At 45.4% G+C, this 13775-nt stretch overlaps 1 protein-coding gene across 1 annotated transcript in view; it reads right to left on the reverse strand.

Moving 5' to 3' along the window:
• Nucleotides 1–688: 688 nt before the first annotated feature.
• Nucleotides 689–13775, reverse strand: part of LOC145413235 (uncharacterized) — a 58363-nt gene continuing 45276 nt past the window's right edge. Inside the window, exon 2 of the mRNA XM_080282966.1 lies at nt 689–750. Within this exon, the coding sequence (XP_080139092.1) occupies nt 689–750 (62 nt within the window). The remainder of the gene's footprint in view (nt 751–13775) is intronic.

Here is a 13775-nt window from a genome sequence, read left to right on the forward strand (position 1 = left end):
CTGCGCGGAGCAGCTCACACAGTCGGCTACAGTTCGCACACCGTTGTAAACGCTAGCCAAGAGTTTTGGCGGAAGAGGATGCTATATTCATGGATGAGGTTGAGGTTTCTCGTCTGCGCTTGTGCAGCTCACGCCTGTCTGCTGCTGGAGATCTTGGGGTACCCGGGTTCATGAGAGAAAACATTTCTAGACGGGCGAACGGGTCAGGGAAGGGACAGAGTAAGCATGCCTCTGTACTGCAATGGTGGATGTGGTATGTAGGACCTAAAGGATATCAGTCCCACATCTTCAAGGTCACCTCAATTCTGAGAGGAGTACGTAAATGCATCTACAGAGACCTCCCTTTTACCATCTGTCTGTGCTGCTGCACATTTTCCAGAACCCCTCCAATCTTCATAGTTTCAGGAGCCTAGAACCGTTCTCCCCATACATACCAGTCGTACACTGGGTGAATAGTTCGGTGATCACCCAGAGATACAGGTAATAGACTGGCCCACGAAAGGTTGTGGATATACCAAATCATTGAAAAAAACCTCTAAGGTATAATGAAAACAGGAGTGGGGAGTAGAGGAGAAGACCCAGAGAGTACTGAGCAGAAAACCAGGAGGTGTGGGAGGGAATAGGAGGTTAGGAAGGTGCCCAATATTTGCTCCTATATAGTTGGACTCTTTGAATGCCCTCGCGCGCCTCACACGGAGTCAGCTGTGAGGCTAACGAGGTGGACAAGGCATTCACTGATAATCTTGTATTCTGTAATATTCCACATAAGGTAACCTTAAAGTATTAAATCCTATGGCTGTGTAATGTTTTTCCTTATAAGGACCCACTGATCGGGGCGATGATGTTTCTTCACACAAGTGGTATTTTGTGTTTATAAAAGTATGCTTATTACTGTAATGGCATGCCTGTCAACATAATACAGAGGGAAGATGTTCACATAGCAAGCACTGAAGAAAAACATAATTATAACCACAACCTTTTTCATGCTTAACACAAACCATATGGTGTTGACACAGAAAGCTATCTCTTCCATAAACATCTTACACACACAGAACCTCATGGGCAATAAAATGAGTTCAGTGTATAACTAACTACACGTTTGTTATTTTACATAACATGCATTAACAATTTTGACCAGTTTGGTTTAACCACTGTTGCTATTCTATTGATTCCAACTCATATTAATTCGTATACATAATGAGATGGCGTCAGTGCTGTGGCAACAGGCCAGAATATTTTACGATGTGTTTGTGGTTAGTTGAGCCGATCCTGATTCATTTACATAACGCAGAAATGACTGGACAGCCACTTTACGTTGTTATATCGGTAAGATATGACCTAAATTACCACATTAAGACGAATGAATGGACGTCAAAAACCACACAGAACCTGTATGATCAATAAACAACTGTATGTCAAAGTCCAAGTTGCAGTGCATCTGTCACATAACTGATTACAACACGACAAAACAGTTGGCATGTATAATATAAATCAATGTGAGATGGCTCATGTCATTATTACCTAAAATCATGTTGGTTAAGAAAGGGCGTGAGAGGGGGATGAGAGGGTACGTGAGGTGTGAGGAAGGGTGGGAGTGGGGGATGAGGGTGAGAGGTCGTGTAGGTGAGAGAGAAGGGTCCCGGGGTTGTGAATACGGGAAAGAGAATGGATGCGTAAAGACATAATACATCATTCTCAACACACATCGTTTACTATGATTATTTATCAGGATGTCAGTATACAGTTCCTCCACCTACGTTCCTTTCCCACATCGATACAATCATGTTGTAGGAAAAAGATACTATTGCACACTAAAGCCCTTTATACACATACCTCTACTGGTTCTGAGTGTCTGTAACAAAATCTATTGACACCGCGTCACAACACCAGGCATGGCTGTTCGAAACGTTTCAAACCTCTATACTGGGGTAAGGGGGGGAGGGCAGAGGGGGTGGCTTGTTCGAGCGAGCGCCTTGAACTGACTGGCCTTTACTCCGGCTTCCAGGGGGGGGGGGAGAAATTAGTAGGCGCGAGTGTACATGCATTATATTGTGTTAAGTGTGACTGTGCATTGTGGTGTCAAAGGCTAACTCTGTGTCCCTGTCTCCTGTATATCAAATATCACTCTGTTGTATTGTAACGGTGTAGAAGTAAGGCAATAGATGTGTTAAGGTGTACTGCCTGGTTTTTATGTCCTGTTCCTTTGTGGGTGCTTTACTTCCGGTCCGGAAAGAGGACCCCGCTCAGTCGCTAGTGCTTTTAGGACGAGAAGTCGACCTAAAAGCACTCAGCATAACAATTCTCCCACCAAACTCACACTTATTTACATCCATTGCCTTGCATAACAACAGTAAGCAGAATTTAGTGGGGAAATTAATTGTAAGGAAACTGTGGAGGTAGAGCAGGATACTTACTACACCAGCCATCTTCAACGTCTGCTCTCACAAGAATGCCAAATACCTCAATACACCCACCTTCCCTCACACACGTACACCCTACTAATCTCTATCTAACATTAGTGAGTAGAATTATGTAAGTAAATTAGATGAAAGCTGCCGAAAAACGAATCAGAGCAGGATACTTACGCTGGCCTTCTTCGGCGTCTGTTCTTCCATTTACACCACCATTCCACAGCCATCTCAAAACACGGATATTCCATCACATACCTATACCCTAGTAATCTCTATATACTTATTTAGTATTAACAAGCACATTTATGCCCGAAAATCAGATGGTAGTGGTAAAATTATGGAAGTGGACCAGGATACGAAGCCGCCCTTCTATAGCATCTGCTCGGATTTTGTCGCCCTTTCTGATCACGAAACACGAATACTCACTATAAATGCTCACTTCTAAGTTATCTCCATTGCCATATCTAATTTTCACAAGCACAATAATACAAGTAAATTAACTATAACCACTTGAAAATGTGGAATCAAGGCAGGATTCTCACCTGATCTGTCCTAAATGTTCTCTTGAAACATGGCGTCGGTTACACTTACACTCCCAACGCCAACCTCGGAACTTCGGAAGTATTCATAAAGATCATAAACCAATTTCCGAGATTTAATATGCCTTCACAGCATTTTAAAAACATTAGAAATAATCTTGTTTGGTTGATAATTTCGATTTTTATATTTTTTGGCTTGGTTGCGTTCTAACTGAAAGATAAACAAACAATTGTATACACGTGCACCGGACACTCAAAACATTTATAATTTTGGAACCTTGCCTGCGTCTCCGATTGATGCCCGCGAAGTTCAAATTGGTAACGTGGTTTTGATCAATTCGCTGGTTTATATGCTAGTATCGCTGCACTTAAGATCGAGTTAGCTGTTTAAAAGATTTATATGCTACATTATTTGCATGGATGCTACCCTCTTGCCAGATATTTTGGATTTCCTGACGAAAAGATGAAGCCGAAGTCGATAACTACGAAAAAAATTCCCACATCTGGCACTCCTTTCTAGTTTCAAATTCTCCCCCTAAAATTAGTTTAAACCTCAGCAGTACTAAATATTACCTTTTTAGAGACTTAGAGAGGAAATCACGGTACAATTTTCTTTTGTTTCCCTTAGACGAATATAATGTACTGTGACAGAGATACCGCGATGCAGTGTTCCAAAGAGTATGTGTAGTTAGGTAGCAAGATTTTTTAAGAATACACAAATTATATACTTACCCCTGTATCTTGAGTTACCTTATCTAATACAGTAGTTCACTTTCGGTTTTTTATTGCATTTTTAGTGAGTCTAGGTTATTTGGCGGCTGCATTGACTTTTGAATTATAAGTCCTCGACCCAAATTTTTCCATTTACAACTTTAATCACGTACCTCAGCGGCAGAAAAGGATAATGTTACTACTCGACATCTATACTTCTTCATTACTAACACCACAGTCCAGCATTCGTTTTTTGCTACAACTCAAGCATTCAGAATAAGGAGATGGCAATTTTAGGCCAATTTAAAGTGAGAGGAGGACTGTAGGCCTTTACTTTTATTATTATTACTTTTATTATTGCGTCTGTGTTTACTTTGAAAGTTTTGAACCATGGAGAGGGGTTACATGAACGAGCGCACGTAAATACACCCCTCCCCCACCCCCTTCGTAGCACCTCTTTCTTAGCGATTTGTTCTGCACATTACATTAATTTTCACTATCCTCTTCCTTTCTGATAATGATGCCAGCTGTGTCTGCATTAATATAAGTAACATACAAGAGAATGATAAGGTGTAATGTGCCAAACAAGTTGCTACGGAAGAGGCCATTGATTTGACAGCCATTTCCCTGAGGCCCAGCAGTTCTCCTACATCCCAAGTCCTTCACGTCACCACTTGTCCACTAATACCCACCGTCCACAAGTCTCACTCAGGACTGTGATGATATTAGCAGGGGTGTTAAGACATTTCAGTGGGTGGTGCACATCAGTCATCTGTTTTAGACTCAAATCAGCAGACTTACGTTCCCTAGCATGGAATCGAACGCGCATTCTTTAAAACGGTAGGCCTCTTCCCTAACCACTAGACCACCACCTCCACCATGACCTGAAGTGGCCTGAATTTAGCCCACGGTTATAAATGTATGTATATGGACCTGACCTGACCCCACTAGACCCATTGTGACCTAATTCAACCGGTAACCTGAATGTCAAAATAAATGGTCAGAGCACACCTACTTCACTGCCTTTAAAATGTAGGGGCCTAAGGCTAGACCAACCTAATCCAGTATATTTAAGGGCAGCTAAGCCGCCTACTTCCCTTAGTGGCAGTACAGGCTGTGTACCGTTTATAAAGGCAACATACACACGTCGCCACTGCCTTTAAAGTGTAGGGGCCTGAGGCTAGACTAACCTTAGTGGCATTACAGGCTGTGTACCGTTTATAAAGGCAACATACACACGTCGCCATGGTTCACCTAATGGCCGCCCTCCACATTACTCCAGCCCCAGCAGCCTCTAGGTATTCACACTGCATGATCTGGTACCAGGGTTTTTGCAGTCTGCCTCTTGGCCATGTGAAGAGGATGGAGAGTGAGAGACTGATGAGGAGAATATATGTGAGTGAGGTGGAGGCGGGAAGAGGGAGGGGGAGGTCAAGGATGAGATGGAGCGATGGAGTGGAGAGGTACAGTATATGAGAGAGGGGTGTGTGAGCTGGGAGCAGGGCAGTGAAATGGCGGGGCACAGGGCGACATGGAGGCGATTTGTTTTTGCCCACCCCTTACGGGATTAAGGCGTCTGGCAATAAATAGATAGACAGATTCTTGCAACCCTACCCCAAACATTCACACCTCTCACTCTCCACACCCAGCTGGCATCCTCCTTTCCCATCCCCCCTCAAAATAAATAAATAAATAAATAAAATAACCTACTGAGACCCCAAGGTACCTTTTAGAACAGAAAACCTCAGGTAAACCAATGTCAGAGCAGCAGTCATGGGGTAGAGTGTATTTGATGCCACACGGCTTTGTATACAGTACAAGAGGCACTGGTGTATGTGAGCATATAATGCCAATGACCATGTGGAGTGGGTGGCGAGCGAGAGACTGACAAGGAGAGTGCATGTGAGTGAGGTGGAGGGGGGAGAGGGAGTGGGAGGCCAAGGATGAGATGGAGGGATGGATTGGAGAGGTATAAGAGAGAGGGGGGGGGGGTGAGCTGGAAATAGGGCAGTGAAATGGCGGAGGAGAGGGTGATATGGAGGCGATTTGTTTATGGCCACCCCTTAGTGATTAAGGCGTCTGGCAATAGACAGATAAATAGATCTCAAGGTCATCATCATCATCACAATGATCATGGCTTCAATGAACATATTTTAGACATTACTTACTAAAATTATAATTATGGAGATGGTAGTCGTTTATCATCATTACTGCAATAAATCAGTATTATTATCATCATCATTGGCACTACTATCATCATCATCATCATCATTCTCATTATTACAACCACCATCAAGAATATTAATAATTACCTAATAATCATCTAATCACCGTCATCATCATCATCATTTGCACAATCATCATCATTGCCATCATTACGATCACCGTCAACAGTATCATTGAAATCACGTAATAACCGTCTATCATCATCATTGTCATCATCATCATCATCATCGCCATCATTACGATCACCGTCAACAGTATCATTGAAATCACGTACTAACCGTCTATCATCATCATCATCATCATCATCATCATCGCCATTATTACGATCATCATCAACAATATCATAGAAATCACGTACTAACTGTCTATCATCATCATCATCATCATCATCGCCATTGTAACTTGCAATACTTTGGTAACAGAAACTCCGTGTACAAACAGCTAGACAAGGAGTTTATTACAAGCTCACAGTAAAACAGTCTGCCCGGCTAGGCTGTCTGCTAAGAACTGATGCAATAACGCCGTCTTCAGGCGTGGGAAAGCATGCTGACCTAGCAAATTTAGTGGGGGCATGTATGCATTGGGGGGGGACATATATACATCGGGGGTAGACATATTGTGGAGGGGGTACACTACTCCCCCGGGTAGCTGAGATGGTGTCTCCTGACACCAGGAGTTAAATGGTGGGTGATGATAGTAGTAAGGCAGGACCGGGGAGGTTTGTACAAGGGATAAGTATGATACAGGGGCAGTAGGGGAGACATGGCCATGTTGAGGGGAGGGAATTAGCAAGATATATACATATAAGAAATACAAGGATTAAGACATAATGGGAATTATACAATAATAGTTTGATACATGACAAACAAGGAGTAGATATGAGAGTTCTATTGTTGTTCTTCCTTCATGTTTTTTTTTTTTTTTTTTTTTGTATTTTCTGTAGGATACACTGTCACTCAGTAATGCATGAAAGAAATACCATCATTTTCTAGTAGGCAGAGTGCTGTTCACAGTTTGGTTAAATGTTAGATGGCAATGGTAGTCACGGAATGCGAGGGCACTAAGTACGGGGAGTTTCTACGTCGTGTGTAGGGCGTACTATGCCGGTAGCGACTCTGATTTCCTGGAGTCGACGTTCCATTTTTCTGACACAACAATGCACTGCACAGATGATGAGTGGAAAACCTATGAAAGCGATAACCACAGGGGGAAACACAACCGTTGGATGAACCCATGAACGGCTGTAGGCCAGAGAAAACTGATCCATAATGAAATCACTGTCATTGAGGAAGGTGAGCATGCGCAAGTGAGGGGAGGTGATGGTAATGTTGGCAGAAGGTAGGGTTGAAGGCATGTCGATTGGTTGAAAGATGTCATAGGAGTGTTTACGAACAGCTTGGTGATAGCGAGTGGCGTAAGTGATGACGGACTCTGATTTGACGGTACAATAGTCAGGTGCTTTATAGAGACCACTAGCGGGGACGGAGCGAACGGAAGAACCAGGACACATGATTGTGACAGAGATGGGAACAGCAAAGAAGAAGTACTGGACATGGTTGAGGTGAGCATGGTGGACTGGGAGGTCAGGAGCTGGGACAAAAGAACAGGCCGAGTAGATGGAATGGTTGCGAACTAAAGCAGACTCACAGGGTGTAGCACTGCTAGGGAAGATAGCGAAAAGGTGGGCAGCACAGAGACGAGAGGTCGGAGTAAGGAAGGAACATTGCTGGAGGTCTGTGGAAGAAAGGAAAGCAACGGAAAGATGATCATGGGAGAGGAGGAAATATTCGGAAGGAACAGATACCTGTAACAAGGAGTTGTTGAGGCGGAAAGGGAAGGGAATGATGTGGAAAAGGTTAAAGGTTATGGCAGAACGGAGAGGAATATGGACAACGACGTATGTAAGGAGAAGAGTGGCTTCGAGAACAGGATAATAATATTCAAGGGAGGAGTAAGGGAGGACTGGGGAGAGACCGAAGGTGGAGTGAGCCCATTCCAGGACAGAACGGAGAGCTGAGACAGGTACTAAGTCGGCAGTGACACGTCCATTGATAGCATCGACCAGGATACGAACCAAGGTAGAGACTTGTGACAGGAGAGAGTCAACGACCAGTTGGAGATTATCCATGTTGAGTTTGAGGTAGAAGAACTGAGAGATAAGGTTGAGATCTGAAAGATGGCATTGTAAGATATCGGTGAAATTGTTTAGAGTGGACGTGACTTCATTGAGGTGGGTTGTGAGCTTCTGTAACATAGTGTGTTGGATTTTAATGACTCGGCATTGTGATTCTAGGGCTGAAGCTAAATGAGTGAGATCAGATTGGAAGCCAGAAATGTCACGGGCTGTAGCAACCCCAGACAAGCCACTCAAAATCTCACCGCCGAAGTCAAGAGACCTCGTTTCACACGAGAATGACCCACGGGTGTCTGAATGGAAAATGTGTCATTGAGCTCAGTGAATCTGTTACTTATGTATTGCAACTGCCAGGAGAGTGGGAGGAAAAGGTTATAGAGATACTCATTCGGGTTGTGTGTCCCCATGAGGGCCGTGAGATGGTTCATGATTCCGTGGAGCTGGTGCGCGTAGGCAGGTAGGGCAATGGCTACGTCGGCCAGGGGCGCAAGATCGTAGCGCAAGGAGACCTCGCCTCCTGAGCCGACCAAGGCCCCGGGACGTACTCCACCATCGTCCTGACCTGACCCAGACCCCAGGAGGGTCAGCATTGCCAGCAGGGAGATCGCTAACATCGTACCTAGAAAATCAGGGTAGAGTTAATGGGGGAGGTCGTGAAGAGGTTGATGGGCAGAGCGCAGTTTGGACCAATATTGATTGATTGATGAATGAGCAGGTGGAGATGGAGAGGAAGGAGACTGAGGGATAGGTGGAGACAAAGTAGACTGAGGGATGGGAGGAGGGGAAGAGGGGGCAGGAGGTTGTGGAAGTGACTCTTCCAACACGAGGCCACGGGGTGCTCGCTTTAAGTCATCGACGTGGACCCATCTGGTGTCCCTAGTGGACAGGTCCTGGAGGTGAAATTTGTTGCCTTGTTGAGTGAGGACGCGGTGGGGCCCTGTAAATTTGTCATCCAACTTAGAGGAACGTGTATGGGAATGAGCAAAGACAAGATCGCCTACGTTGATAGTGATAGGAGAGGCGGACTTGTGTTGGCGCTGCAGCATGTCCTCCTGAGAGGAAGCCAAAGTGGATTGGACATACTGGTGGATTGTCTGGAAGTTGGCCAATTTTAGTTTAACATAATCATCCAGGTTGTAGATGGGTTCTGGCTTTGAGGATAAGAGAGAGTATGGGAGGTCCTTGTCAAAACCAAAGAGGACGAAGAAGGGAGATTCAGCAATGGATGCATTGATGGAGCTATTGATGGAAGATGCCACTTGGGGAATCCAGTCATCCCAGGACGAACTATGGGAGCCTAGATGTCTGAGGCACTCTAAGATTTTTCGGTTGTGGCGTTCTACAAGGCCATTGGAAGCCGGATGGTTAGGCACGACATTGCACTTACTGATACGAAAGTGGCGACAGATCTCATCGAGAAGGCTATTGTTGAACTCTGTACCGTTGTCAGTAAGAATGGTATGAGGGGTACTGAACGGGCAAATTACGTGATCTACAAGGGCACGTGCAACGCTCTTCGCGGTCTTGTCGGAGAGGGGAACAAGGACACAGTAGCGGGAGAAGTGGTCGACCGCTACGAACAAGTACTCAGCGCCAGATTCTGAGAGGTAGTTTTAAGAGATCGATTGAGACAGTTTCCCATGGTCGTGACGGGATTGGGTATTGTAAGAGAGGTGCTGGTAAGCCGGTTGATCCTTTGTGGCGGTGGCAGGAGAGGCAAGAGTCACAGTGGGCATTGATATCGCGGCGCATGGTAGGCCAATAGTATTTGAGACATGCTTGGCGCAAGCATCGGTCTTTACCTGGATGGGAAGCTTGAGGAGTATTATGAACAATATGAAGAACCTTTGGTATCAGGGCAGTGGGGACAACAAGTTGGCGTACTTCGCAATTGGGCATATCTTTGCCTGTTAGCAGTGTTTTCCTGTACAAGAGATCATCATCTAGCATGAACTCATCTAGTGATACTGGCAGAGTAGGTAAGGTCGAGGCATCGCCAGATTCTAGGAAATAAATGACTTTGGACCACATGGGGTCTTGGCGTTGAAAGTTTCGAACAACTTCTGACGTTAGTGTAGTATTTTCAGTTACTTCAGGCTGCAGTGATGTTATAGCTGCTGCTACGTAACGTGAGAGTGCGTCTGCGACTACATTCAACTTGCCTGGTACATATTGAAAAGTGGGATTAAAGTCCTGGATGATGACAGACCATCTAGCTAACCTACCTGTTAGGTTGCGATTCTTGAACAAATCACATAGTGGAAGGTGGTCTGTTTGGATATGCACTGGATAACCATAGACTATATCTCTGAAATGTTTCAAGGACCAGATTACCGCTAGCGCTTCGAGATCTGTGACACTGTAGTTATGTTCAGCGGTTGTAAGGGTGCGACTAACATATGCTATTACGCGTTTCCTTGATGCTTCATCGAGTTGCATCAAAACGACACCAAGTCCAGTGCCTGAGGCGTCTGTGCAGAGAAGGAAGGGTGTGGTATAATCAGGGAAGCTAGAATAGGGGCATTTAGAAGAGCTGTCTTTAGCTTTTGGAAAGCCTGTGACTGGTCGTTAGTCCAAACAAAGGGCACATTCTGCTTGGGTAAGTGGGTCAGAGGAGCGGCGATCTGTGCATAACTCCGGATGTAGTGACGATAATAGCCACTGAGGCCCAGGAAACTTTGTACAGCGTCGGTAGTGGTAGGTTCTGGGAAGTTAATGATCACCTTAGTTTTATCCTCATTAGTATGAATGCCTTGTGCATCTACGACATGGCCTAGGAATTTGATTTTCTTTCGCAGGAAGTCACATTTACTGAGATTGATTTTCAGGCCTGCGAGCTGGAGGCGTTCAAAGACTTGCTGGAGTTTGGTAAAATGATCAGGAATGGATTTACTCACAACAATGATATCATCTAGGTAAGCAAAAAGAGAGTGTCCCATCATACCGCTGAAGACTGAATGGATAAGTCGCATGAACACGGAAGGAGCATTTCTCAGACCAAAAGGGAGTCTCTTAAACTGAAAATGTCCGGAAGGGGTGCTAAAGGCTGTGACTGGGCGAGAGGACTCTTCCATTTCGACCTGCCAGTACCCGCTGAGGAGGTCTAAAGATGAAAAGACTACGTTATTGTCACCAAGGGATTCTAGCAAATCAGTGAGGACAGGGAACGGGAAACGGTCTGGAACGGTGACAGAATTGACCTTACGATAGTCGACTACTGGTCTAAAGTTGCCGTCCTTCTTTGGTACTAAGAAAAGTCTATTCCATGGACTGACGGAGGGTTCAATAATGTCCTGGTCTAACATGTTCTGTACCATTTGATCTGTTTGCTTTCTCTGGCTGTGAGGCAATCGATACGCTGGTATGTAAATCGGCTGAGTTCCTGGGAGTAGTTCAATCGTATGTTTGACAAGGTCTGTTCTACTCATCGGTTCACCGGGTAAGGCAACCACGTTTCTGTACGAGGTCAGAAGGTCGAGGAGTTGAGGCGTATTTTCTGGGAAATCTGTGCAAGTGAGATGGGAGAGCATATCGGGTGAATGCGTCGGCGCAAATCCCGTAGAGTTAATAGTACATACACCGATTGGCATATCATCAGTCTGAATAGTAGGAATTGAGGAATTCTGGCACACCTTTACGGCCGCTGGGTATACTAGGAAGTCTCCAATCTTTACACCACTTTTAAGTTTTAGTGGAGCATTTGTGACATTGAGCAAGTACAGGTAGCATAAACTGTCCTCTAAGACTGTACACCACACTGACTCAAAAGTCAAGCCATTCACACAACACATCTCAGGTAGGGTTAGTACATCCACTCCTTCTTTCGCACCGGCAACACAAACAGAGACTTTGGTGAACTCATGTGGTAACAAAATTGTGCACGTATTCGTTACTGCACGTTTCGTCTCTGCATGTTGGAGAAGATCATGCAGACTGTGTGAGGTAGATAACTGAGGCATGTCTGAGTCAGCGATAGTGTTGTCGGGAGAGGATGTAAGGGCCATGTTCGAAGGCTGAGATGATGTATCAGGAGACATTGAGGAATTTATGTCCTTGCTCGCAGTCAGTAAAGGAATGATCTCTGTATTCTCAGATGATGATAGTGGTGGTTTGGGCTGGGTTGGACTTTTTGGTAGTGATAGGGACAGAGGTAATTGAAGGACTGATTTGATCGTAAGAACAGGACGGGGACATTCCATAGTGGAAACCGGGAATCCAGAAATGTCTATACTACCACAAGCAGGTAATAATGCAATGGAATGTTGTGCCATGGTGGAGAAACCAATAAGGGCATCTGCGGGATACTGCAAGTCATTAGTGACATGAAATTCAATGAGGATAGGGGGCAAATCTCTGTGGAGTTTGACTTCAAGGGTGACTCTTCCCTTAACCTTAAACTCTGAGCCGTTAACACCACATAGGCGAATGTCTGGTGGTTCTAGGAAACTGACGTGGTTGTGATGTCGATGAATAATTTGTAAGGAATTTTCGGAGATGAGATTTACTATAGATCCTGTGTCCAAGAAGAATGACGTTGGTATGTCATGACTGCTTCCGAGAATGACTAAACCCGAGGATGTTATGGGACCTACATGGCGGATGGGGAGTTGGGTTTCTGGGTCTACGTGATATTGGTCCGATACGGGCGCAGCGCTTCCCCCGACTGTGGGCGGTTGAGGTAACGACATTCCTCAGTGGTGTGAGTCGTGCTTGATTTGTGGTATTTGCAGTGTGGACGACATGAGCGGGAAGGCGTACGCTGACTGGTTTGGGAGTGAGGACGTCTGTATGTACGGTCGCAACTGGATGCTCGATGTCCAGGATGACCACAGTACCAGCAAAGAATCGAAGATTGTCTGTTCCATCAGGCGCTAGATTGATCACGACCTGCGGTAGGAGAGCGATGTGTGGCAGGTCTGCCGCGTGTGGTGGGACGGGAGCGAGATTGGTCTGGGGTAGTGGAGGTGTGACAGACTGAGGAGGCCAAGGGTTGGGTGGTGCCCTGACGCGTGTAGTTCAAACCTGTTCTTTCATGAATGGCTTTAGTGACCTGAATAATTTTATCTCCTGGATTGAAACCGATTTCCAAGGCTAGCTCTCGCTGTTTAGGTGTAAGCCAGTGAAGGAATCTGAGGTAACCAATTAAGTCAGCAAAGTTGAGGAGTGAAAGCATTGGAACGCCATTCTTGTCTTCTAACCATTTCGTGCCTACCAGTAATTGGAGCATCTCGCTACTAGTTGCTTTCATGGTGGCGGCAGCTTCGTGGAGCTTGGTATATTGCGCTGGGACGCGCAAGTCCTCATCTAGTTGGTTTAGGAGCTTAATGAATCCCATGAGAGACGCGGTATTTGAATGCTGGCAACAAAGGCTGATGAGTTCCGTACGAAAATCAGCAAAGGTACGAATGCTATCGAAATGTCCTGCACGGATCGTGGATCCGATGTCTGATTTACCGTGGTGCAAGCGACCGAGGAGGTAAGCTACTTTGAGCGATTCCTCGGTAATTTGTCTATTGCTTATTTCTGTTTCGACTTCTCTGAGGAAATCATAGACAGACCAAGTTGGGTCCTGACCGGTAAATTTGGGACGATTGGCATCGTCGAGATAGATAGACTGTGGAGGGTTGGCCATGGCTGGAAGTGTAAAAGTGGCGGCAGGAGAGGTGTGGGAGAGAGAGAAGGTAGTGGCAGTTAAGGGCGAGCAAGACGGGGTATGAAGGGAGGCAGGAGAAGGAACGACAGGGGAAGGAGTAG

This window comes from Coenobita brevimanus, chromosome 95 (genome assembly GCF_032717465.1).
Source record: "Coenobita brevimanus isolate Jiangsu-jjx chromosome 95, ASM3271746v2, whole genome shotgun sequence".
Classification (NCBI taxonomy): Eukaryota; Metazoa; Arthropoda; class Malacostraca; order Decapoda; family Coenobitidae; genus Coenobita; species Coenobita brevimanus.